General features: G+C 43.3%; 1 protein-coding gene across 2 annotated transcripts; it reads left to right on the top strand.

The window, feature by feature from the left end:
- Window positions 1-212: 212 nt before the first annotated feature.
- Pou2af1 (POU class 2 homeobox associating factor 1) lies at window positions 213-26,077 on the top strand. 2 transcript variants are annotated; one of them, XM_052188352.1, is made up of 5 exons: window positions 213-477; window positions 19,371-19,501; window positions 19,985-20,027; window positions 20,153-20,379; window positions 24,088-26,077. In XM_052188352.1, exons 1-5 carry the CDS (start codon window positions 462-464, stop codon window positions 24,400-24,402), a joined length of 732 nt encoding a protein of 243 aa, XP_052044312.1. In that variant the 5' UTR covers window positions 213-461; the 3' UTR covers window positions 24,403-26,077. The 2 variants fall into 2 exon arrangements, with proteins under 2 accessions (XP_052044312.1, XP_052044311.1); XM_052188351.1 differs by having other exon boundaries at window positions 257-477; window positions 20,114-20,379.
- The last annotated feature ends 365 nt before the right edge of the window (window positions 26,078-26,442 follow it).

The following is a 26,442-nucleotide window of genomic DNA, read 5'->3' as shown; positions in this document are numbered from 1 at the left end:
GAACGCTTGATGCTGTCTCTATGATCCTTTGGACCCCTCATCGTTCAAGGAGCGCTGACCCTTGACCTCATGTTCCACCCTTTGTGTTCCTACAGATTCTCATGCTCCTCCCATGTGGCACAACACCGTGGTTGTGTGCAAATGGCCGTGCCCTCCTGTGCTGTGTGGTAGTTAGTCCCAACTGGCTGGCCCAGTGACTAAAGCACTCTTCAGCCAATGGGGGCCCTTGGGATGCACACAGTGGGGTGACAGGCAGTGTTGCTGGAGAAAAAAATACAGAGCTGCCTGAGGTGGGAGGATGTGATGACGTGGCCCCACTCAGCGGGAACTCGGGCCTTTAAAAAGCTGAAGAAACAGCCTCAGAGTAAACGGTGGTTCCACAGGAGGAAAGCACGCCCAGTCACATTAAAGAAGCCAAACTGTCTGCTTCAAAGAGAAAAGGCAACATCCTGTCACAGGCCATGCTCTGGCAAAAATGTAAGTGCTTTGCTTGTGGCTCTCAGAGCCAAGTAAGCAGAGGCAGGGTCCAGGAATAGAGCGCTACTGTTGGTGATGGGAGCACTCGGTCTAGTCAGGGCCTAGGGGGCTTGGAGGGCTGAGGTGGTTGAGAGGGAGCTTGACGGCAAAGCCAGCCCTTTGGAGGTGATGCTCATTTTCCAACCTGGGGGACTGAACCAGTGTCCCAAGGTGGGACAGCTCATTGCATCTCCGGTTCGGTGCATGAATCACTGAGGTGACAGAAGGGCAGATTATGATTCATGAGACGGAAACCACATATGATATGGGTTAGGAGCCGTTCTTCACGTGAGGGCCTTTACTTTCATGGACCCCTGTTCTTCGACTTATTAAGTTCTGTTGTCCTACTTCTAACTGAATTCTGCCAGAGGTGGTTCCCTCCTGTGAATGTGCTGGAATGGGATGGAAACTCACTTGTGTGAAGTGTGGCCTCTCTCTCTCTCTCTCTCTCTCTCTCTCTCTCTCTCTGCCCAAGCTCTTATCACTCTCTTCCTTATTCTGTGGCAGTGGTTGGTTTTGTGTTCCACTGCAAAGGGGGCCTGTGGGTTTATCTTTGACCTTGATTTTTAATCCCTGGACTTGAATGGAACAACTGTAAACTGTATTTTTCCATTCTGTGGATTGAAAAGAATCTTGCCTTATCGATAACGGAGGCTATACAGACATTCGCTACAACATTCCTTTCTCGAGGCAAACAAAGTCAACTCAAGAGTCTCACAAAAGTAGAACATTATTAAGGCTCAGTACTGTACTTCCTCAAATAAAGAACTATTACCAAAGACTCTCCCTATCTTTCTTTGTAAGATGATTAATTCCTTAAAATGTCTTTCATTAGTTTAGGTATACCATTCTTCAATCAAACTTATATGATAATCCAGATTAAAAGAAAAAGAATCATGGAGGGTTTTATTTATAAAAAGTAATCTGATAGTATTGTTCCTTTGATTACAATGTGTCATAGTCCCCTTATCACCCACCTATTGCTTCTCTATTTCTCAACCCCAAGTTCTCTGGAATTGACTTTTTTCAACTGTGACTCAGAGAAGTAATTCCAATGTGCCTCAGTTTACCAATCCCATTGTTGATATTGGCAAGGCTTTTTTGTTTAAATAAAAATAGATGAACTTTGATTTGGATTTGAGATTTCTAACCAGAGATTCTAGTTTGGGTAGCTTGGGACTCATCCCACAAGGTGACCAGAGCAAAAGCTTATCCTTCTGGAAGCAGAGTGGTAGCCAACACCATTGTAAATACCATGAGATTGTGGGCACATTGGGTTTTAATGTCCTTTGGGGCCTTCAAAGTGCCGGTCTGCCATCTTGCTTAGAGTGAAATCATTTGGGTTTTGTGTGAGCTGCTCTTATTTTTTTTTAAACTCTTTTGAGTTTGCATATTTAAATTGGAGTTAAAAATAATCCCACCGTGTATAACTGTTCTTAATAAGCTGACGGGGCCACCAGAGTGTTGTCAACTGTTCTGGCTCCATGTCAGCCCTGAGGTATGTATGAGCTGTGTGCCTGTGTGGAGAAGCTGCCATCGCCTCCCAGTGTTACCTGCTGCATTTTCTCCTCTCCACTGCCTCTTAAGGGATGAACAGATTTTCTTTTTGAGAGTTGTTAGAGGTCTTGCTTCTTACTCATAAACTCTCTTAAACTGGTCTTTGGGGGCTTGAAGGAAAACAAGAATAGGCCTTGTGCCACAGACCTATCCCTTTACCCTGGTCATCCGGCCACCAGACTGACTAAGACTTATGGGAAACCAGTAAAGCCAAGGCAGTGCCAGCAGGGGCAGAGAGGGCAGGGTTTGAAATCAGACACTGGAAGTGCTGAAAAGGCACTTTCCTTTTTTCAGAAAACGCCCTTCAGGCATGAGCTGAAATGACTGTACCCAGGACGTTGGAAAGAGTTAAGAAAACAATCATATTGCCCCTGTTGCCTCCTGTCTGCTTGGCCCGTGACTTCTGTTAGTGGACTCATGGGGGACACAGGCTTTGGTTAAGATGGGAGAACAGTGTGACAAAGCTCAGAACTGTTGAATTGAGATGTGGAAACCTGGAGGTCCCAGCCCTGGGTGTGATGTCCTCTCCACTGTCAGCCAAATAAAGATGTTGGTCCATCTTCAGACTTTCTCCTTAGGTTCTGCATTTGTAGTGCCAAGGAAGTGTTTTACCCTCCCCCATCCCCAGACAGGAGCCAATCTGATGCAGCTCACAGCAGGGTCTTTGTTCTATTTGAGCTAGCTAGCCAATCCCCCTCCCTGCACACTGCCATCATGAAGGACAGCTTTGGTGGAGAGGAACTCTGAATATCTATCGGGCAAGGCTTTATAGTAAGCAGCAAGCTGGGGTGGGGGGTGGAGGGAGTAAGTGTGTAAGCATCTAATTGAGCCTTTAACATAATTGTCTGGTGCTGGTAATCATATCATAAACTTAATTTCTGCTTCCTTCTGCATTGGTGGTCATTAGGCAGAGGGCAGGCTTGTAACCTGGGGGATGCAGGTTTGTTGAGGGAATAACCTGGAGACACTTTTGGGGGATTAGTCTAGAGATTGGAGGTAGGCTAGGGTTTTGTTGGGGGGCAACTTGGAAATGAGTGCTAGGTACCAGCCTGTTAGTTTACCTGAGTTCAAACTTTAACTCTAAAATGGAGTCTGAATTTAAAAGATTTGGCCTCTCACATTGGCCATCCCTGTCTCATGTAGATGAGAACTACTGTGCACAGGGTTGAGTCAACAGTTGGCTCTGCAGCTGAGTAATGTCATCTCTTCTCACTCTTAATTTGGAGATTTGAATGTGTGTCTCTCAAAGTGTTTGTGACAATTTAAGGAATGCAGCTGCCTCTGGCCAATATTGTCTGTACATACGGGGACACCAGATCGGGTTTTATGTTAACCGTTGATTAGAGTCCATTGTATTCTGTACACAAGCAGTCTCCATAAAGTCACTCTTCCTCTGCTAACTAAAAAAGATAGGTTCATGTAAAAAGTAATGTGCTGCATCATGGCATCTTCATACATGTGTGTCACCATACTTTGTTTTCCTCTGCCCCTACGCACATTCCCCTTCCTTTGCTAAACTGATGTGGACACAATTCTTACAATGGTTGTCATTAAAATTTTAAGATAGGGAGAACATTTCATTGTAAAATGTAACGGTGGCAATTAAATTTCAGGTGAGTTAACAAGCCAGCTGCCTGACAACTTTTAGAGCTATAGGTTTGTTTAAAGGGACAAAAAAAAAAAATCCAGAAAATGGTGTAAAATCACACCATGCCATCCCAGCACACACCGAGTCTTTGTTTTAGAGGCTGAATCCAGCAAAGCACTAACTTGCTTAAATGTGAAACACTAACTTCTCAATTTGAATCACACGTCTTCAAATGGAATTGACCAATATCAGTTGTGTGAAAAAAATGTATTTTTTTAGTTCAAGGCCATATTTTAAACTCTTAAGGTTTCAGAAACACAAAGAAGATTATGTTATCTAGATGTAAATGTTTATTGAAAGGTTGAACTTAGGAAAAGAAATGAATGAAGGTGAAGTGAAACTTGAGCCCCCAATAAGCAAGCCACAGTGGTCAGTCAGTGCTTTCTTTCCTCTAAGTGTCCCATTAGCCATGCCTACTTCCTTCCTATACATCTTTTCCTATACTTTAAACACTTCCAGTCCAAATATTCTTGGGTGATAGAACCTAGCAACATTTCCAAAGATCTACAACATAGGTGGCCTATGTGCCTAAACGGTTTATGTGCCAAACCAAGCTTATTGTCTATTTTTGCAATTTAAGCCTTATTGGAACACATCTATGTTTATTGACTTACTTATTTTACAGGAATGTTTTTGCTATAGCAGCAGAGTTCTGTATCTGCAATGTTACTTGTATGGTCCTATCTTTATAGAAGTTTGTTCACTTCTGTACTTAGATGCCTGGTTGGTACTTGAAACATTCATTTCCCTGGGTTTCTCTTGGACTTGTATAGTGTTAGCATCAATGTTGGATAAAACATGTAGACAATTAATTCAATATTTTGTTAATGACAAGAATATAATAAAAAAATCTTTCTTAGAAATGATGGAATAATGTAAAATAAATTCAATATCACTTGTTGGGAAGTGTTGTGAACTGGAAGATGAGATTTTAATCATTGCTTCTTATATTAGGGAAAGATCTCTGTGAGAGTGAGAGGCAGGGTTAACTGACTTTTCTTTGCATTGACTATTTGTTTCATGTCTCCTGGAGTTGGCCATGTTAAGTTTTAACTGTAGTGAGTTAGGGGCACCTTAGGAACAGGAACTAGTTATTACCAAGTCATTATGCCCATGTGCCTTTGTCAGACAACTGGAGCAGATCAGAGGCTTCACAGATAAATTAGGAACCCACAATTCTCACTGATAGTGAAGTCCACCTTTAGCATTTAACCTAAGGTTCCACTAGCTAGGAAATATAGTTTTAAGTGTAGTAAAAAAGATTGAGAATTATACATATGATATAACTTTGAAACTTTAAAATCTCATGCATAAATTCAGTTATATTTATAGCAGGAAGTAATTTAAACTATATGGAAACCTCTATCTTTTCTATTCTGTGATACAGCCTTTGCTCAATTAGCTTAGTAAAGACCTTCCTTACCGAGTTTATGAGGAGTCAGTTGCGCTTAATGCTAACAGTAAGTGGAGCCCAAAGGAGAGATGTAGAGTCACAGGTTCCTCATGCAAGTGACACAGGGATAGACTAGGGAAGGTACAAGTCTCTTAGTCTGTTGCAGTCCCCATGGGACTCCCTGGGGAGACAGGATCGAATGTTTAGCAAGCCCAATGAAAGAGTTACAGTTCTACCCAAGTGTAGGTTGGAGACATTATGAGTTTATTTGGTTTATTTACAGGAATATGAGTCACCCCCAAATCTGTATCACCAACATTTTCTACCCTAGAATAAGTAATGGCTTCCCTAAATCTGCACAGTGGAGCCCCCTTTAGTTAATCCTTTACTTCTTAAAAGTTTTGTCGGGTACCTCCTGATGTGAATTGGGAAAGAATTACATACAACTGAGGGTAGGGATCAGGAGTCAGATGAGGGTCCAATGACCTTTCCTACTCTCTCCTTCTATGATAAAATGTAAACGGACTCAGTCTTGTGGTCTCAAGGACAATCACACATGTTCTGACTAAAATGGGATCAGCTGTGCTATTGCCTAGAGAACTCTGTTCCACAACACACACACACACACACACACACACACACACACACACACAAAGTTTAATTGGTAAAAGAGAAAATGATATTCATGGTGGACATTTTCCTTGTCTTCCTATATTTACTGAAGAAAGATGTCAAATATGTATTCCTAATTCTCAATATTTACCAACTCAGAAGTGTTGAAAATGGTCCTTCAGTTCAGGCTTGCAAATCTGATATTTTATGAAGAATAAAGAATCAACTTTATTGATGGTTGTTCACTAACCATCTGGATGTTGGATTTATTATGAAGTTCCTTAATGTTTGCTTTTTAGCTTTCCCAATACGAAGTAGGTATATCAGGTCCCCTCACTCTGACTTTCTATAGTAGTTTAGTTTCCAATTAAATGAAGGTGCTGGATAATTTCTCTTGCTATTCAAACCAAGTTGAGTAACTGATTATGATTGTTAGCATAACTTTCCCTTTACAATATCCTTAGCAACTCCTCCAGTTTCTCAGTTTTAGGAAGAACTTGATTAGAGTGGGACTACCTTAGATGAAAAAACCTTCTCCCCAGTACCTTGGTTGTATGTGGCTGTGAACAGACACGTTATTCCTGCATTTGTGATTATACTTCCCAGTCTACAGATAAACAGACTTGGGAATTTTCACCTAACCACCGTAGAACTAGTCTTTTCCTAGCTAAGGTTAGACAGATTGAACTCAATCTCTATTTGCTGAGTTTTCTTATGTCCCTATTTTACAAATATATATTTTAAATCAAGGGTTTGTAAGTTAATAGAAAGCAGTCTTATATCTATTCAGAGCATCTTTTCAACATTGGCTAAATGCTGGGATGTTTGGGAGAGATTTAAGGAATATCAATAATTTAGTCCCACTCTAGAGCTTCTAATTAAGTTGCCCAGGAACAGGAATTATATATACACTGAAATGTAGTTTTTCTTTGTGGGTTATGGTAGGTGTTTACTACCATGCTCCGCAAGGAGGTAACACCCAATTTCCAACACAGCTTGATCTAGAAAAGGACATGAGAATAAAGATTGTTTAAGTTTTCTAGGCCTGGGAAATGTTGGGATAGGAAAGAGAGGCAAGAGTTAGAAATAGGAGCAGGTTTCAATCATCTTTTCATTATGCCTTGCTTGCATATACTCGATCACACTGTATTTCTCATCCAATAGGGTAATTTCTAGAAATTAAAAACTATGAGCGAACCTCTTCCTCCTCTTCTTCCTGGGCGATTTACTAGTGCTGATAGCTGAATCTTGGCTCTTTGTATTAACAGAAAGTGCTCAGTCCTTCTGACAGTGTTAAATGGCAGTTTTGGGGTATGTGCACTTACTTGCTGCCACTCAGAACATGAAATCATTTTTGGGGGCACTTGGGTGATATTTGATTGCTAATATAGAGATGTGACGTAACAGGAATTTAAGTAAGATTGTGGACTGTACCTTTTACTACATAGAAGAAGTCCATAGTAGGTTTCCCAGCATCCTATAGGGTCTCGAACTGCCAAGAATATTTGAGTTTATTTTGTCTTTCATTCTTATGTCTTTGTCATATGATGTTTGTTCTCAAAATTTCCCGATTGTCACTGTAACTTGACCCACTGCATCGATGATCATCAAATCTTGAAATAAGAATAGGGAAAATATCTATCTATCTATCTATCTATCTATCTATCTATCTATCTATCTATCTACCTATCTATCTACCTATCTATTTTTAATAGCTGTGCCTTCACCTCTTCTAGCATATTAAGCCCACTCCAGCTACAAGGGAGAAGACGTGACAACAACCAGTCTTTGCTATACTTTGTACTGTTTTATCTACTTCTCATAATCTCTGCATTAGCCATGGCCTGGGTCTTTTTGTAAGAACTTCCTTATTGATGAGAAAACCGAAGCTTAAATATTATATTAGTAACTTAGATATGAGATAAAATTCATCTAAAGCAGACCCAAAATATTGACTTGCTGAGCTGCCTGATCTACTGCCAGTGAGCTGTGCTCCCTCCTGAGGCTTGGCAGATGTACTTGGTGAAAAGCAAGGCTCTCCATGTTAGATAAAAGCCAACGGTGAGATGAAATATAGCAGACCACTTATTGGAGAGAAGGCTATAGTGAGTAGGGTTCTTATTTAGAGTCACAAAGGGACATTGCTGCTCTGTGTTTGCTTGGAGGAGTTTGAAGACCAGTGTCAGGGTCAAGAAGATATGAGTTTGAGACCTAGACCTATCTGAGTTTTACTGGTTGTGATGCTGGTAAGTCCCTGCTCTTTCTGCACACACCAAGGATGTGGTTCTTCCTTAATGGGTTGTGGTGGGTGTTTATGACCATACTTGACAGTAAGTAAGCACCCAATAATTTCTTGTTACTATTATTGTATTCTCTTATTGAGAACAGAGGCTATGCAGGTTAATTACAGATTACAATTTGTGAGTTTGATATTAATAATGAAGGGGTAGGGTGCACATACATGGCCCTGTAATTAATAATTACAGGTCTCCTGCTGAGACCAGGGTTTGTGCTGATGGCGAAAGTGATGCTTTTGAGACCCACTTGTTCATGACTCCCTTACTGTTCTCAGCAGGTAGCATGAAGCTTGTGACTGGTAAAGTTGTGTTCGTTTTGCGTTCATTTTTTAATTCACAAATTTGGACCAAGGTATTTATAAATTGGGTGTGAGGAGAACAACAACACTTAAAATAGTCAAGAAATAGCACTGATGATACCGAAAACCGAAACACCTATGTGTTGCCTCAGGTTCTTAGTAATGGTTTCATTAGTACTACTTTCTGGGAAAAGCTGGCAGCTAAAGAATTGTTAGCCAGAATCATTTTCAGACTAGGTGCTAGAGCCCAAGAGGTGTCTGCCACCCTTTAGGAAAGCTTAATTACCTTTTAATCTATTAGATAGGATCAAGATTTTCCTGGGAGGGGACATAAGAATAAAGATAATACATATAAATAATAAAGGATAACGACTGTCGAGGAGCTGAAAAAGAAAGGAATGAGAAAAAGAGTAGAAACTTGCAAGTTCTAATATTGGATGAAAGCTTTGTCAGCTCAAGACAGAAGAGTGTAGAAAGAAAATCAACCCATCTTTTCATTGTGCTGTACTTGTGTGACTCAGACAGGCATCCAGTCTAGTGCTGAGACTCCTAGAGCAATGAAGCAATGGAATAAAATTTCTTCAACAGAGGGGAAGATAGGACCAGTGATGATGGTGTGGGACATTTGTAGGTCATGGAGGACACATGATGATAACCATGTTCATTGCTTAGATTCTGGGAAATATACATGGCATCCGAGCATTTGAATAGAAATCCAACGATGTCTAGGCTGATGCATATAAATGTTGTAATTCCCTCTACACCTTCCTAACACTGTAAGCCTTTAATACAATTCCTCGTGATTCCAAAGCATAAAATTATTTCATTGCTACTTCAGAATTATAGTTTTGATACTGTTATGAATTGTAGTGTAAATATCTGATATACAGGATAGCTGATATGTGACTATAAATGGGTTGCAAGCCAGTGGTTGAGATCCACCACGCTCTTCAAATCAATTCTCTTGTAGGAGTTCAACATCAAAGTCAAAATGAAGGATCTCTGGGGTAAGAATGCTTAGAGCTTGGTTTGTTTGTTAAGGTCCTGATTCTCTTGCTTCTGTGGGCACTTGCTGGCATCATAGTTGTGTCCTCAGACTTGAACCAGCCCTTCACTTCTTTAAGAGCCCTGATAACTAGTCACAGGTTCTTGGCTTACAGACTGAGTCACCGTGAAGCTGTCTTGATTTTCATGAAGATTTGCAGCTGTGAGAGTTATGTCTTCAGGCATGTGAGTTTCTGGTGAATTAGGGAGTAGGCAATTTCCTAAAAAAAAAAAAAAATCACTTAGTGACATATTTATCAGACTTGACATTCTAATAACCACTCTCCCAGTTTCCCTCATGAGATAGTCTCCTATATCATGAGAGCCACTGGTTAGTAAACCCGAGAACTGTCCCAAAAGCTCATCTTGACTACAAGTTATGTTTTTCTTCATGAGTCAATCACCAGGACTAACTTTACATGTGGACCAAAACCCTATGCTAGTCATAAGCCTTGAGGCTTGGGTAGTTGGACCTGACCCTTAAATACAACCCCTGCTACATCTAAAAGATCCTTGAAGAGAGTAGTCCTTAAGCAAGGACCTCAGGGAAAAAATATTTCTTTTGTAAGACTGTCTTCAGTCTTGAAAATCTAAACAACATATTGCTTACGTCAAGAAACTTACTGAGTATCCATCTGCCTCTTCAAGGTACCTAACAACAGTTTCTTCCTGACTGATATCAGATAGACCCAACAATTCTAGATTCAGGTCTTTGTTTAGTAAGTAAAGATGTATTCCCTTCTTCTGCTGCATCCCTCCTTGTGAGGTTGCTTTCCTGTAGCGGTTAGGTTTGCAGTAGGATGGTTAGATGTAATGTGGGACTGATACTCAGTTCTCAAGGCCATTCAACCCCCACCTTTAGGCTGCTGCTCTCTGTGAAGCTGAGATGTCCAGTGTGTGAGCCAGAAGTCTGCCTTGCTCTAATAGGTGATATGACACCTACAGCCCCTGAACACTATATTCTAGAATTGTATTCCATTGAATACATAGCCACATATATACTTCATCCAGATCCACTGATATCTACAACCCAGCTACAACTCAGCTGTGGCTATGTCCATGTCTTTTTAGAGACATCTACAGATTCCTTAAGGACTGGTTAATAGCCGAGAACAGGGTAAGGATAAGCCGTTGTATTCTGTCTCCTACCTAACTACTAGCACTCAAAAATATCCAAGGTATTTATTCTTAGGGGCAACTTTTAAAAAGTCCTAAAATATATCATAAACTCACATATATCTAGTGGCTTCTGAAGACAGAACTATGCTATGCTCATACAAGTTTTACAAAAGCCAAGGCTTTAGTTTCCTGTTTAAGATTGCTGTCTTTGGCCAATCCCTGGTTATTGCTGGATTTCCTGTCTCCTAAATAGGCTTTCTTTGGGGACTTTAGGCCCATGGACTTGAAGGTGACTTTCAGGAGCATAATAAAGACAAAATGAGACCGGCATTGTAGGTAGGAGAGCCCAGATATGTAGTTTCAGTATGTAACAAGATGTGCTGAGTGATAGTGACTTTTTACTTGGTACCTATCATATGTCACATGTGTTAGTTAATACACAAGATGATAGTTCCTTGAGACAGACAATATTATTCTCATTTTACAGGTAGAGAAACCGAGGCTTGCACAAATAAGTTACTTGTTGAGGGTCACACAGGTGATAAGCAATGTAGCAAGCTTACCAAACTAGGTCTGCCTGGTCCTAACCCTGCACCACACTGAATATTAGTGCAAAGGAATCTTGCATGGCACTGGATTTTCCTTCCCTTCTCAATTGAAATAGGTCCACCCTAGATGGAGATAGGCTATTTGTTCATCAAGGCTAACTCTACACTGACTCAAACATCACTGCAAATTTGAGTCTCAGGAAGAGAAACTGATTGGAGAGAGCTCAGTCAGTAAAGCTCTTGCCATGCTAGTATGAGTACTGAGTTTGGTCCCCAGAACTGGCTTGGTATCATGTGCATATATCCTAGTTCTAGGAAGGTTGAAGCAAGACAGATCCCTAGTGATATCCTGGCTTGTCAGCCTAGCTGAATCAGTAAGTTCTAGGCCAGTGAGAGACCCTACCTCAAGAAGAAAACAAAACAACTAAGGTAGATGGCATGTAGGTTGACATGTGAATCTACACACACACACACACACACACACACACACACACACACACACACACACGCGCGCGCACTTGCCACCTATGTCTTTCACAGACATACACACACAAGAAAAGAATTAAAGGACATTAACACTTGAGACTGAGTAGAGATCCTGATGTTCATCTTATAATGAGTCTATGGAATTGCTCTTCGGATAAGCTGATCAGCCAAGGGCAGGGAGCAGTTGGTGAAACTTCTTGAGGAATCACAGAGGTCTATCACTTTGATTGTCTTGGCAGAGACTCATACTTTCATACTCATAGTAGGGCCTGAGCCACTGACCCCAGGTCATTCTCTACATTGGAGAGAGAACCAGCCATCATGCTTCTCGTCTCTCTCCTCTATATATCTCTAGAGACATCTTGCTGCTCATTCAAGCATTGATGAGTCAGGTAGAGGCAGAAGGCAGAACTCTTCAGTTCTGAAGCAGCTACAGCTTCATTACTATTCATTTGCTTGTGCGATGATTTCATTAAAGTCTTCATATACCACTTGAGTGGACTGAAAGTCCCCAAGAGCAAGGACCTAGTCTAATCTGTTCAACAAATATAGCTAGATAAATGGTCTACTAGATGTCTCTTGGTCTTGACCCTGAATCGGAGATGTGGTGTATCTGAGATGGGAACCCTTTCTGCTCTGGTGACCCTAGTTTCTATAAAAGGCAAGCAGATGCAGCTGGTTTCTCAGGTGGACCTATCTGCTGTCATTTCTGTAGAAAAATACCCAAAATAAAACCTTGCCAGGAATTGAGTCTCTCGGTTCTTGTCACTCCTCATGTGAGTAGACTTTTGGCAAATTTTTTGTGACCTTGAAAACACCATTTTCTTTTTTGGAGAATTGGCCATCAAGAAAGACAGGATCATATAGTCTGAGCCAGTACTCCAACTGAAGGAAGGATGGTTAGGATTGGCCCTAGGGACCTTTAGATGGCTGACCTTAAATGTCACATAGAGAAAAAATGAGACATATAGAGGCAAAGAATAAGGTATGTTATGAAGCAAATTAATTAATTAATTAATTAATTGATTGATTGATTGATTAAAGGGCTATTTCAGAGTCAGAGGTCCTAAATTTGGTCGATGACACCACTACTGATGAGTTCAGTCCTTGGAAAATTCACTGAATATCTCTTAAGTATCACCTTCTTCATCACTAAAAAGAAGGGATGGTGGGCAGACTACTTCCTTTGTCTGTTTCAGAAATTGTAGTGCAGTCCTGCATGATATCATTTATGTCAGAAGCTCCGAGAACCACAACCACAGAACTTCATGAAAATGTAGGTGAGGATTTCAGAGTTTCTGGGAGTTAGGAATATGACCTGGAAACACATGGCCTATTGCCACCCATTAATTCAGCATTAAATTGGTGTACATACAGAGGAAGTATCTGCAGCAGCTTCTCCTGCACCCTGCTACTCCATAGTAGATTGTAAAGAGGGTGGACAAGTGGCATGCATGGTGCAGTTGGCACTAGGGGAGGGGGGGTTGTGTGTTAAGGAACCTTGCCACACGGAAAGCTCCTATACAACCGACCTGTGGCTAGCTTTGCTCGGGGCAATGGTGTAGGATATCTGTAATTCAAGGCTTCCACAAAGAAATACCCTAGGCATAAGTTTGGTTAGTCAGGATGAACCATGTATATGTGAGCTTTCTTGAGAGGAATGCCTGTTGGGATGGCTGTCTGTTGCTTCTCTGAGCTCTATGGTTTTCATGAGACAGCATCACGCTTAAATAACTTTGATCTTAGGTTTGGTTTTTTAAGACTGCAGTCACCCACACACAGCATCAGAACTGGCCCTGGGTACTTACTGTGCCAGTCTTGTTTCTAGGGCGTCCTCTTGTCATTTCCTACTCTGAGGACTTTCTAGGCCTCTTTGTGCTTGTCCCAGTGGGCTCACCTGTGGCTGATGTTGAACACTGCAGGACTGTTGAGGAAGGAACATGCTTTTTGGGGGAGTCTCGGGGAGGGGGAAGAAAACCACCAGTTCGTTCCTCTTGTCTGACTAAGACAGCTTAAACCACCATTTTGGGACCTCTTAATAAAGACCTCTCAGGTCATTCCCCAGGACATTGCTGCTGCTTCTCTGCCACTCAGGCAGCCTTACAAATAGTATCATCCTGTAAGCCAAGTGCAGTCCATTTTCTCTCACATCTTCTGAGCAGCTTTTGTACAGCCATGTTTCCTTCCCTTGCCCCTGCCCCATCTTTGTTTCTTCTCTGACTTGAGTATCATCTAGATTGCTAGAATGAATTGTTGGCATGTTTATTATTCCCGTCTGGGGAGTCTCCTGGTCCAAGCATTAGTGAATAGAAAGCACATTCACATATACCTAGGATCTTTTTGTCAGCTTACATTAGGAGGAGGAGGAGGACGAAGAAGAAGAAGAAGAAGGAGAAGAAGGAGGAGAAGAAGAAGAGAACAAGAAGAAAATTTATTATAAATTGGGTGGGAAAGTCTTTCTGTAGTATGTCAAGTCCTTCTGGCCAAGGAATAAAGTCTTCCTGTTTGAAAAAAATCAGCCGTTGTCCATAAATGAAAAGAATATATTTGATAACTCTGATTGAGAACTTCACCCCAAGAAGAGCACCTGCAGTAGCGTTTTCATAAAGAATGTGAACAAGCCTGTGGCCTACCTGAACTCATGTTTCCCAGAAGATCTCAGCCATCTCAGGCCAGCAACACAAACAAGATTCTTCATATTAAAGTGTCAGCAACTTTTCAGATTTTGTTTTCAGTAGAAGCTAGGACAAGTTTGTTAGCCCCAGGCTTGATGTCCTATTGTTCGACTATTTGTTTTGGTTTTGTTACAAGTAAAGAGAGTATTAGTGGTCTTCCTCCTTAATGAGTTCTGTTTTCTTTTTGATAATATTGAACACCAACAATGAAAGAAAATATTCCCCAGTGTTAATCTGGAGTGATTCAGAGGGAGTCTTAAATGGTAGCATGTCATGTGACTTTCTCAACTAGGTAGTTTTTATCTTTCAAAGTAGCCCGTGTGGCTGAGCTGTGAGGCTCTACTAGTTGTGAATTGAAGCTTGAGCAGTCTGTTTAGTTGGGATGGAAGGGCTCCTATAGATGTGAGGTCTCTTGTTCTCTCATTCCATAGTGATGCAAATCCATGCTTAACTATATATTACGTTTTTGGTTTTTTATTTTTGGGGGGTGGGGCAGAGCTCTTTATTGTTGTCCAGTCTATTGATTGGCCTGATGACCCATGGGAAATCTCCAAGAGAACAATGGCTGAGGCAAGGTCTTCTCTCAGAAAATACCTACTGTACATAAGCTATTTTAAAGCTAAACTGAAAGACAAGTTACAGATGCTTAGGGCCAGCTACTGGCTCTGTAACTGAGTAGCATATGTGCTATGGTTTGCATGGGGTTATTAAATAAATAGGTACTGTGATTTTACATGTTTCCTTAGTGAGATTTCATTGTATTTTATTGAGGAACCCAGAGTACCATGCTTATTTAGCTCAGTAGAATCCTGTATCTCTCAGGTTGGTGGACAGTAAGCATAGATGCCAATGTGCATACAGGGGCTGTGGTGTGTGACCTGTTGGCTTCAACCTGTTGCACTGTGCACTCTCAGGTGGATGGTAGCCTCGGGCCATGCCTTTTTGTGATGTACAGCATATCTGGGTGTGTGGTAGGGGAACTGAAATGCCCTCTGCTGACTGTTATAGCTCCAGATTATTCACCACTCATTTTGGAAAAGGGAAGCTCTCCCTGTGACCAACTGTATGGGTTTTGCTATCAACTAGGCTTCTTAAAAGCATTTTTATTCTTGAATACCACTGGCAACTGTTGCCCAGTAGTAAAGAAAAGCAGTAAAGTGAACTCCTGTCCAAAGAGTTTCCCAGAGGTTCATGTTCAGGTAGACTGATTTTCCATTGTGATGGATTCTTCAGGCCCAAAGAAGCTACAAGGGTCCTTGGACCACAAGAGGAATGGTCAGAAAGTTTCAAGCCTTTGCCAGTGTGCCATCCAGAGCTGCAGTTTGACCAGGAAATTATTAAATTCTCTAGTTATCAGCACTCCAGACTTTCTTCTTTGCCAGTAGAGTATTATTTCAAGTTTCTATTTTCTTTTCTTCATATACTATCTTAAAATTGCTACCTTAAATTATTTTAATATCTTGTTTAAAAAGTTGCACAATGCTTTAGTGCAGTCATTGGAAACTTAGATCAGTTCAATGATTCAGCAGCCCTAAGCCAAAGTAATGGTGACTTTGGACAAACTTTTTTCCTTCTTCCAAATTTCCATAGTGCTGGTGCAGGTCATAGTTGAGGTCATGGTGTTTACTGACTCTTGCTCTCCATAGATTAGTGAGAAAGGCCCCAACTACAAGTTGTCAACTTGCTAATACTCTTCTCTATTGAGCTTCTGAGGGAGAAGTCTCAGTGATTTGGATTATGATATTTTACCAGCACTTTGAAGAGGCATGGTCCAAAGCATCCCCACTCTTGCCTGCTCAGGTGGAGTCAGTTATACGGCTCCCTGTCTGCTGCCTATGGAGACAGAGCTGTGGAGTTTCACGGCTGTACTAGAGCAGTCCTTTTCTGCACATGCTCTTTTATGCCATGGCACATCTGTTAATTCTGCGGTTTCCAGAAACAACCAGACATTGAAGAGTGATAACCCTGTGTTTACAGCATCTCCCCAAAGGCTTCTCGGTTCATAGATTTTAAAACAACAGAAGGCAGGAAACCTTTACTTCACAAGATTTGGAAGTGCCCAGCAAGTCCTGTTATAACCCATGTTGTGTCCAGCTCCGGAGGGTGAGCGGGACCTGGAAGCCTTTAGGCCCTTCTTGGAATTGAACATGCAAATCAGAAGTGCATGAGCCTCATTTCTGTCTCTGACCTTGGCTGAGATATATGTATGTGTCTTGCTCCCCAACTGAATTCAGAGGGTGACCATGGTACTTAGACCTTCTCTCTCCTCTGACTCATGCCTCATTATGTTTCTGAGAGTAGGCTAGGCTTTGTGCCTAAGGAAAGGCAGGAGGAGATACGCAGAGGAAGTATCAGTGAAGAAAGCTGATATGGTCCGGATGATCCTGAGAAAGGGATGCAGAATGAAGTGGAGAGAGAGATGCTTTTACTGTCTCTCACGTCAGTCTATATGCATTGGGTCTGTGGGCAGCACCAGATATCAGTCTTGCACACACAGACGAGTCATGCAAACAGCTCTTGTGCAGGGCTGACACAATCAGAAAGATGATTAGGGCCTAGAAGCATGCCACTGAGATGTTTAAACCTGCCTCCATTTCACAGATAAGGAAACTGAGGTCTAGAGTCAGTATATAAATCTGGGAATTTTCTACTAATAAATGACAGGTCATATTTGAATGTGGGTATTTCTGGCTCTTACATCTGTTGACATTGCTGCTTTAAGCAAAGATGAAGATGGTCTCAGGGCACAGTTACCAGGCTGGCTCTTCTCATACACACTTTCTTAAAAAAAGATTTATTTATTTTATGTCTATGAGTACCCTGTAGCTGTACAGATGGTTTTGAGTCATCGTGTGGTTGCTGGGAATTGAACTGCTCCCTATGGGCCCTGCTCGCTCCAGGCCCACTTGCTCCAGCCCAAAGATTTATTTATTGTTACATGTAAGTACACTGTAGCTGTCTTCAGACACACAAGAAGGGGGCATCAGATCTCAATATGATGGTTGTGAGCCACCATGTAGTTGCTGGGATTTGAACTCAGGACCTTCAGAAGAGCAGTCAGTGCTCTTAACTGTTGAGCCATCTCTCCATGAACCATCTCTCTATCCCTCTCATATACACTCTAAATGCTAGTCCAAACCTCTCATTAGTTATATTGATATCATTGGTAGGGATTTTATTGCTTATGTTCTCTGGAATACTTACAATCCACTTGAGTGGGAGGGCCACATCGACATTTTGGAAGAAACTTTTTGGAAGGATGAGTATGGGAGAGAGATTCCCTTTTATGACAGCAGATGCCAACATGAGAATCATCTCCTCCTGGGATGCTGTAAAGTGTTTCTAATGTTAAGTCGGGGGGGGGGGGTGGTGGTGGTGGTGGTGGTGGTGATGAAGTATCAGAGCTCTAACCCCAGTCATCTTCAGAAACACTGCAAGTACATTTATACAGCCAGACTCCTTGGCTTAAGTTGATCCTCCAAATTATACTTCATGGGAACAAGACCCTGGGTATCTATCTGTATTTTACTATCAGTTTGCATTCTGTTCCGTGGTCAGGGGAGAGACCATAGCAAATATAGAATCCTAGATTGAGGTGCTAGGTCCTCTCACTGTCCACCTCTGGGGTTCATTCTGCCTCCACTTGCTGACTTCTTACGGCTTCTCTGCCTTCCGGCTTTCAAGACCAGGCCATGCGGGTACTGAGAACTTAGGAATCCTTCAGGAGGTCTTGTGCAGACTGAGGCACTGTTGTTATCAATATCAGCTGGGTGTTTACTGAACAAAGTTCAGTCAAGGCAGGCCTGTGGATCCGGGTTGAACAGATACCCCGGCTTCCTGGCCTTTGATTCAAAGCCTGGGTCCCTGGGCTCTTATCGGTGGAGGATAATGGGCTCCTTGTGTGAGTCCTAGAGACCACTGCTTCTTGATCTTGGATGACCTAGATCTTGGCCTACCTGCCATGGGCTTTTTGGTCCGAGTGCGTAGGTTGTCTCTGATCTCCCAGGCAATGACAAGCCCTATGCCCTGACTTGGGTTTAACTGATGCTTTCTTGGATTTCTTGAGTAAAGGGAAAGGAAACATTGTCCCAGCTGCCACAAGGTGGATATTCCAGTTCTAGGACACATGAGTCAGTGTTGGATGTTTGTCTCATGTACTGAAGATAACCAAGGACCTGGAAGCCAGGTTTTTTTCCCCCTCAGTCCATTAACTCTAAAGATCCAGAAGTGAGAGGAAGACAAAAGGAAGGATATTTGAAAGTACAACTCACCTGATTAGTTAATGAACAGCCATGACTAAGCTTATAGAGAAACTAGACATGTCTGCCACTCCAGGGGGCAGAAACAACACAGTATCTTGAGGGGTTTTTAATCTAGTTGAAAGCCTTTTAAAGTCACCTCACCAAGGATTACTAATCATTACCTGGAAGACTGTAGATTTATTGAATTTGTGGGACAGAGGGTGTGGCTCAGTGGTAGAAACTTGCCTAGCATGTCTGAAGCTCTGGGTTATATCCACAGCACCAATAAAACAAGGAGACAAGAAAACAAGTTTCACCAATACCCATCTAATAAGAAACTACAGATTATGAGGCTCAGAGAAATTTGATGAATTCATAGAATGCCATAGCCAGATTGTGACTGAGAGGGGATTGAAATCCAGTTATACCTGACTTGAGAGTTCTTGAGCTGATTGGCATCCCTTACTATCTATCACGTATGTGAAAGCTAGTCAGATCTAGATGGTTGGAGAGGTGGATGTAGGAATTCCATGGCCTGCAGGGGTCAGAGAAGTTGCCTCCAGAAAAGAATTCTGACTACAAGGAATAGCAATGAAGGTAGAGAGGTGAAACATGAAAGGGTGTGCAGAGGAGTGTAGCCAGGCCTTCTGGTTCTGGACTTGCTAGAGCCAGTTTATATAGCACCAGAAAAATAGGATTCTGATACCTTTGGGAAGCCCTGTCCCTTTTAGACAAAGGGGAGAGCACTTAATTATTTGAATATAGTAGGGTCCCAGAATGGTTGGGGGCAGGGGTCTTGGGAGAAATGCTCTAGAAAGCCTCATGGAGATTCAAATTCAAGTACAACATAGAGTTGGACAGTAGAAAAAGTGGTCATTTTGTAGTTGGGAGTATCTAAGAAGGGCCATGTGTTCAAGTGACATTCTACTTTACAGCCACAGCTCCAGAGCAGGCTCCTGCCCCTCCACGGCCATACCAGGGTGTTCGAGTCAAGGAGCCGGTGAAGGAGCTACTGAGAAGAAAGCGTGGCCATACCACTGTCGGGGCAGCTGGGCCACCAACTGCGGTGAGGAGCTACTATGGGCAGTGTGACTGAAGTGTGTGTGTGTGTGTGTGTGTGTGCAGTTGGATTTGTCAGGGTGGTCAGAGAGGTAAGGCAAGGGTGTCCTTCCCTGACTCATGCACGGTCTGTGGGGCATTACATGGAGAAGGTGGACTTGTGTGCAATAAGCTGGTGGTTTGTTGGGTGGTCAGGGGAATAGAGGAGCTTCTTGCTTTTATACATAGGAAAGTATCGATTGGTGAGGTTTCAGGGAGTCAACGGCACACACCCTAGTGTGAGTTTGGAGTTCATAAAGTTTCTCCAATGTACAGCCTTCTTGCTAAACCAAAACACAAATCCCTCAAAAATGCTGGTGGCAATGGTTGGAATGTGGGATGGGAGTTCCCCTCCCCTCATAGTTCTCTTATCTTGGGATCTTGAGAGTCCTTGAGAGGGTTTGATACAGATAGACAAACATCCATTCTGGTCTTCTTGTCCCCATTCTAGGTGGTACTGCCCCACCAGCCCCTGGCAACCTACAGTACAGTGGGTAAGTACTCTCCTATGCAGTATTGGTGTCTTTGGGGACCCCCCCCCAGGGGAGCCTGCCCTTCTATAATTTCCTTTTCCCCACAGGTCCTTCCTGCCTTGACATGGAGGTTTCTGCTTCCACAGTGACAGAGGAGGGGACATTATGTGCTGGCTGGCTCTCCCAACCTGCCCCGGCGACTCTTCAGCCCTTGGCTCCATGGACACCCTACACGGAGTATGTGTCCCATGAAGCTGTCAGCTGCCCATACTCCACTGACATGTATGTGCAGCCTGTGTGCCCCAGCTATACAGTGGTGGGACCCTCCTCGGTGCTGACCTATGCTTCTCCACCACTCATCACTAATGTCACGGTATGTCACACAAAACTAGAGCTCTGTCCACCAATGCTGATAGCACCCTCTGAGAAGAGTCTTGGTTTTCTTGGCTATTGATTTCCATGGTTACTGGGTCAACTAAGTTCACTCCGTCCTCCAGGCTAACTTGCTCCTATTTCTATTGGCTGAAATTATCTATCCTCCACAAAGACACTGTATGCTTGGGTTGTCACATCCTTTACTCCTGTGGGTTGGGAAGATCTGTTGCTTCTAGTCCAAACCTTCCCAGCACTCTGGAAGCAGTGGATCTCAGCGAGTGAAGATTTCAGCAGATGAAGTATTAGGTGAGATCTGTGTAGGGTGTGGGATCCTGACAGTTCAGATAATCTAGGGACTAGTTGTATCCTTAAGCAATGGGAACTACTATAATACTTCCAGGTTGAGCAAAAGTTGATTCTCCTCATCAAGAAACTATTTTTGGGTCAGAACCACCCACAGGGTAATTTTTTTTTCATTTCTCACTGTAACATCAGGTTATCATTCTTTCCATTTTTCTTAATGGACATGTGCTTAGCACTTTGACCCCTCTGCACCCGGATCTATAAGATGGGTGAGACTAACAAGGTGTTTGCTATTGGGATCAGATGAGTTGGTACATATGGGACTGTGTTTAGCATAGAGACAGCCCTCCTTAAATGTTAGTTATTAGCCTCATGGCCATAGTCTGTCAGCTGTGTCAACAAATGACTACCTTCAAGTGTCAGGTAGGCTAGGAAGCCCTCCCATCCTTGACGAGTAGAGGAAGGAGTTATAGTTTTATATGCTGGGTGGCTGTGTCTCCCAAAGCATGGGAATCCCTGAAGGGCTTGTGAGGAGAAAGGCCTAGGAGCAGTGATGAGCAGCGTCATCGGGCTGTGGGCACTACAGCTGGGACCTCCCCAGTGGTGTCAGAACCCACCCTGGTGGGGGGCTTGCCTTAGAGTCCCCATGTCCCCTCTGTTTACCTTTAAGGTCCAGGGTCACTCCAGTGTCCCTGTTCTCTGCTTCAAAGCACTTTCCTGGCAAAGCCTCCCCTGCCATGTCCACCTGGATACCCAGGACAGTGATCTGGGGGTGGATCTTGATGCCAGTGAGTGGGAAGGAGTTAACTGAACACCTTCCCTAGGCAACTTATTTCCATGGGGGGGGGGGACCTGGGGCAGAGCATGCGGTGGGTCACAGCCTTCTCACTACTGAAGATTCGGTTCAGTATCCTCTTTTATCATCTGTACCTTCCACCCTGAAAGGTTCTGTGTATAGAAAAAACTGTATTTATTGAGAACTGATTTGTTTTGTGATTTTGTAAATTACCGCATCAAAGCTGGCTTGAGCTACTGGCTCAGCACTCCTGAGCACCAGAGATAAGACCTGTGTGCAGTTCCATCCCTTGGCAAGGAACCAGCAGTCACCGTTGACCTATATAGGCAGAGGAGTCAAATGTGAATGATTTCCATGTGGATTTTAAAAATAATGATAAGAGGCAGGCAGATTTCTGAGTTTGAGGCCAGCCTGGTCTATAGAGTGAGTTCCAGGACAGCCAAGGCTAAACAGAGAAACCCTGTCTCGAAAAAACCAAACCCAAAAATACAAAACAAACAGACAAAAAATGATAGTAAGGTTCTCCCAGGTCCTGTCTGCCTTCAGGAATCTAAACTGGGGAGCAGGGGCTCACCCTGGAAGAGAAGAAGGCATTTGTGCACTAGGGTATACACACCAGCCTGCATGTGGGAAGTGCCCAGCTCCATTGTTCAAATATAGAAACTTCAGGAAGCCTTGCTTCTCAAACTGTAGTCGCCATACCAGCCACATTAGCATCCTCAGAGGTCTGACTGGACTTTCAGAATCCCAGGCCCCACTCCAGACCTCTGGGATCAGGATCCATGTGGTGAGAAACTCTCTAGGAGACTGATGAAAATTCTTCTCTAGTTGACTCTTGCAGTTTACTCCTAAGACACAGTGACAGCTGGGGAGATGACAGGGGAAGATGCCGATAGAAAGGGGGATTTGGATCTATCTTTCTTCTGCCCAGGCAGAGAACTTCCTTATCCATTGGCTTGCTCTGGAAAGATAGTAAGAACATAGGCCCTGCCTCGATGGCTTGAGGTTTGTTTGAATAGTGGGTACTTGAATTGATGTATGGTTTGTTGAGCACTTGGGAGAATAGCCCCCTCTCACAGGGAGCGGCTCAGAGACAGGGGCAGTGGGTAGAGCTGGGTCAGGTCCCAGGCAATAGCAGGAAGAGGCCACGATTGCAGATACAACAGTCCTCTGGTACCCCAGGAATGCTGTGCTTCCTGTACTGGTCAGTACTGGAAAGGTAAGAGCAGAGGGAGCGATGCTAACCCATGGGTGGAATCTCACCCTGAGGTCAGCACTCCCTCGATTCCATTTAATGTCTTCGATCTGTTTACGTCCATCAACACAGGATTTAGTTCCATTCTACTTCCTGGTGCCCCCTTTCCATACATTTTGTATTTTTTCTCGCTTAGCTTGCTCCTTTCCATCAAAACACGCTTCAGAAGAGTGAACCACACAGAGTCTATACTATACTGTTTTGAGATTTCCTTTTCCAATGCAATTAATCCAACTCTGCTCACTTTAGCCTCAGGCAGACTCTTCAGACAAGGGCAAAAAACAGCCACATTCCTCACCGAAATATTACAAGAAGGATTTCTAGGCAACATATTAAAATTCTTCTCCTCTGAAACATCATGAGCCATTCCCCCCTCCCCCAGTTCAAGTAGCCCCCGGCACTACTGTACTTCATGTTCTTACTAGTATGGCCCATTAAGTCCTTCTTAAAGCATTTAACTGCTTTTCCAATCGAAAGTCTAAGAATCCACATCCTTCCAAACAAAAACATGGCCAGGCCTATCAGACCAATACCTCAGTCCCTGGTAACAGCTTCTGTCTTAGGATTTCATTGCTGTGAAGAGACACCAGGAGTATGTCAGCTCTTATGAAGGCAAACATTTCATTGGGGCTGGCTTACAGTTTTAGAGGTTTAGTCCATTATCACCATGGTGGGAAGCATGTAGGTAGATATGGTCCTGGAGAAGAAGCTGAGAGTTCTACTTGATATGCAGGCAGCAGAAGGGAACCATGTACCCCACTGGGCATAGCTTGAGCGTAAGAAGACCTCAAAGCCCACCCCACAGTTACACGCTTCCTCCAACAAGACCATACATACTCCAACAAGGCCACATTTCCTAAGAGTGCCACACCCTCTGGGCCAAGCATTCAAACATATGAGTCTGCGGGGCCATACCTATTCAAACCATCACAGGGGTCAGTGTCACCTTTCTGTCTGGGCTAGATAGTTGTCATCTTCAAGAAACAGCTATAAGCCTGAGACAGGTTCATTATATATGAAGCATATATTTTGCATCGTTTAAGGCTTATTTTTGCAATTGGAATATATTTTATAGTCAATGAATCCTATAAAGCCCTTAGTTTACTCAGTGGTTGGATGACATCATTATTTTCTGTGCCCCCTTTCATGAAAAAGTAGTAGCTTGCATTTACATAGTTAGAAGAGCAGGGAGCACAGCTGAAACTTGTCAGACTGAGCAGGAGGGGGTGGAGCCCCATTAAGTGCAACACCAGCAAGGGCAGGTGGGGTATAATGGGAGGCCATGATGGGTCGAGGATGAGGGTGGGCACCCCAGATCTGCTAACCATTGTTCCTGTGTTTTCTTGTCACAGCCAAGGAGCACGGCTACACCCGCGATGGGGCCCCAGCTGGAAGGCCCAGAGCACCAGGCGCCCCTCACCTATTTCCCGTGGCCTCAGCCCCTTTCCACACTGCCCACCTCCAGTCTGCAGTATCAGCCCCCAGCCCCAACCCTGTCTGGGCCCCAGTTTGTCCAGCTCCCCATCTCTATCCCAGAGCCAGTCCTTCAGGACATGGATGACCCCAGAAGGGCCATCAGCTCCCTGACCATTGACAAGCTACTGCTGGAGGAAGAGGAAAGCAGCACGTATGAGCTCAACCACACCCTCTCCGTGGAGGGCTTTTAGGGTTGGCTTGCCTCTAACGGCCCTTTCACCCGAAACTGAGATTTAAAAAGGGCTCAATAGAGCCCAGACTTCTGTTTGAAGTAACTATTTCATAGGTTCCCTTTCTTCCTAAAGCTGAATTGTATTCCTTCTTTTCTCCCTACTTCCTTCCTTCCCCCGACTCCCATCTTGCTTCCTTATTCTCTTTTGAGTTTTCTTCCTCTGAAGTGACAAATGATAGTGATATGAACAACTCTTTATAGCGAATGTCACCAAGTCTGCAGCTCAGGGTTTTCCTTTGGTGGCACGTCATTAGCGAAGCACCCATCTCTCGGGTGCCCCCTGCTTTCTGGCCGCAGTAGCTTTACAGATCTATTCTATGACCACTTACACTTTCTGCCATTCTGAAATGTACCCTGGTTTTGTTTTGTGTTCTGTTCTCAGCCTTGGCCACATTTACTAAGTGGATGTTTGTGGTCGGGTTACAGGGGGATGGGACAGGACTATCTGGGTGGGTAGTGACAGTCAGTGAGTGATGGGAGACAGGGCTGAGGAGGAACGGGATGCGGATGTGTGTCTGTGGTTAGAGAGGGAGTGAGGAGGGGGAGGCTGAGGAGTGACCTAACAATCAGCTTTGAAAAAAAAAATCACTTTAATGTGGTTGAACTGTTGTTCTTGTCAGCGATCAGGAGGAAAGCTGGATATGGCAAAAAGGATAAATGACGAGTCTCCTGTTTCTGGCTTTCTACAGTCCCTCTAACATGATGCCAGCACTTAAAATACTTTTGTCAGCATATTGTCATAGCAACAGGAAAAGAAACAGGTGAAGCCTATCAGTGAGGAGGCGCGCACTTAGTGGTTCCACGTGGGCTTTTACTTCCTGTTGTGATTCACCCAGGGCCATCTTGATGTGTTGCCATGGATTTTTCTGCCCACTCACCGGCTGTCTCTGGGGTCCTGGAGTCCTGGTCAGCAGGTCCTCTAGACTTCGTTTTCATTTTTTTGCAGTTTTTTTTTTTTTTCTGGAGAAGCATAACATTTGCTGTGGAGTGTTTTGCTGTCTTGGGGTGCTCTGCTTCTGAAGTGGATGTGTCTTTGGGAACTGGACCACTGTTTGCTAATGATGCCATCATTATGTACATACAAGCTTTAGTCTGTAGAATCCATATAGTAGTAATAGATGTTCTAGAAAAGGACAGCTTCTTTGATATTCCATCCGCTTTTGTTTCCATTCATTTCCATTCAATGAGAACTTGGAGCTTTCTTTTTTCCCCAGTGTTTATTTTGGTTCAGACTTCTCATTATCTATCTAAAAATCCTGATATGCTTATCTTGAATTTGTTATTCCTCATTTAGATTAAATGTTAGATCTGGATGATAGGTTTACACTTCTATTGGTGGTTACCATTAACAAGAAAGGGAGCTGGAAGCCTCAGCCTATTTAATTAAGACCTTGTTGCACTTAAAAAACACTATTTAAGATTTCCTAGTTGCTTGGGAGTTTGAGACTATGCACAGAGAAGTGAATGCTGGGAAAGCAAACAAAATAGCAAAGAAAGTCTTGTGAGCCTTTGCTCGGATTGAATTGGTGTCTTTTTCTCTTAAGACCTCAAATATTGGCTGCAGGCGTCTAACCAGATTTCCTCCCGAGTTTTTCTACTTGTATGCAACATTTTCAATAAAGATGTGTAGACGACTTTTCTGTGCCAAAGTGTTTTATTTCTTATCTGTGAATCCCTCTTATCTTTCAGTAGAGAGTCTTTAGAGGAAGTGTCTTTAAGCTTACGGTAGTGCAAACTGATCTATTGGTCAAGGGGGAAAAAGCTGTCCGCACTGTGTCTGTGGGGCAATTTTCACAGTGGACTGTGTATTGGTTGGTGGGCTTGTTCTTCGGGGCAGTGGGGGCATGGGGGGTGCGAGGAAATCTTGCTGGCCTGCTGCTCTTCCTGTTATCTGTGCTGCATGAGTAACTTCTCTTGATGCTTGGTGTCCCGCTTCTACCATAGGCCTTCTTGGTGAAGATGTCAGTCAGAACCCTGAACATGTGACACAAGATCTGAG

This window comes from Apodemus sylvaticus, chromosome 7, assembly GCF_947179515.1.
Source record: "Apodemus sylvaticus chromosome 7, mApoSyl1.1, whole genome shotgun sequence".
NCBI classification, from domain to species: domain Eukaryota; kingdom Metazoa; phylum Chordata; class Mammalia; order Rodentia; family Muridae; genus Apodemus; species Apodemus sylvaticus.
The sequence above is the reverse complement of the archived record's forward strand: the minus strand, read 5'-3'. Positions and strand labels throughout refer to the sequence as shown.

What these genes read in the sequence shown, in the direction of transcription:
- Pou2af1 (XM_052188351.1), top strand. An exon ending in GGCAACCTACAGTACAGTGG is followed by an intron (nt 20,028 to 20,113) that starts GTAAGTACTCTC and finishes TTTTCCCCACAG; the next exon opens with GTCCTTCCTGCCTTGACATG. An exon ending in CACTCATCACTAATGTCACG is followed by an intron (nt 20,380 to 24,087) that starts GTATGTCACACA and finishes TTCTTGTCACAG; the next exon opens with CCAAGGAGCACGGCTACACC.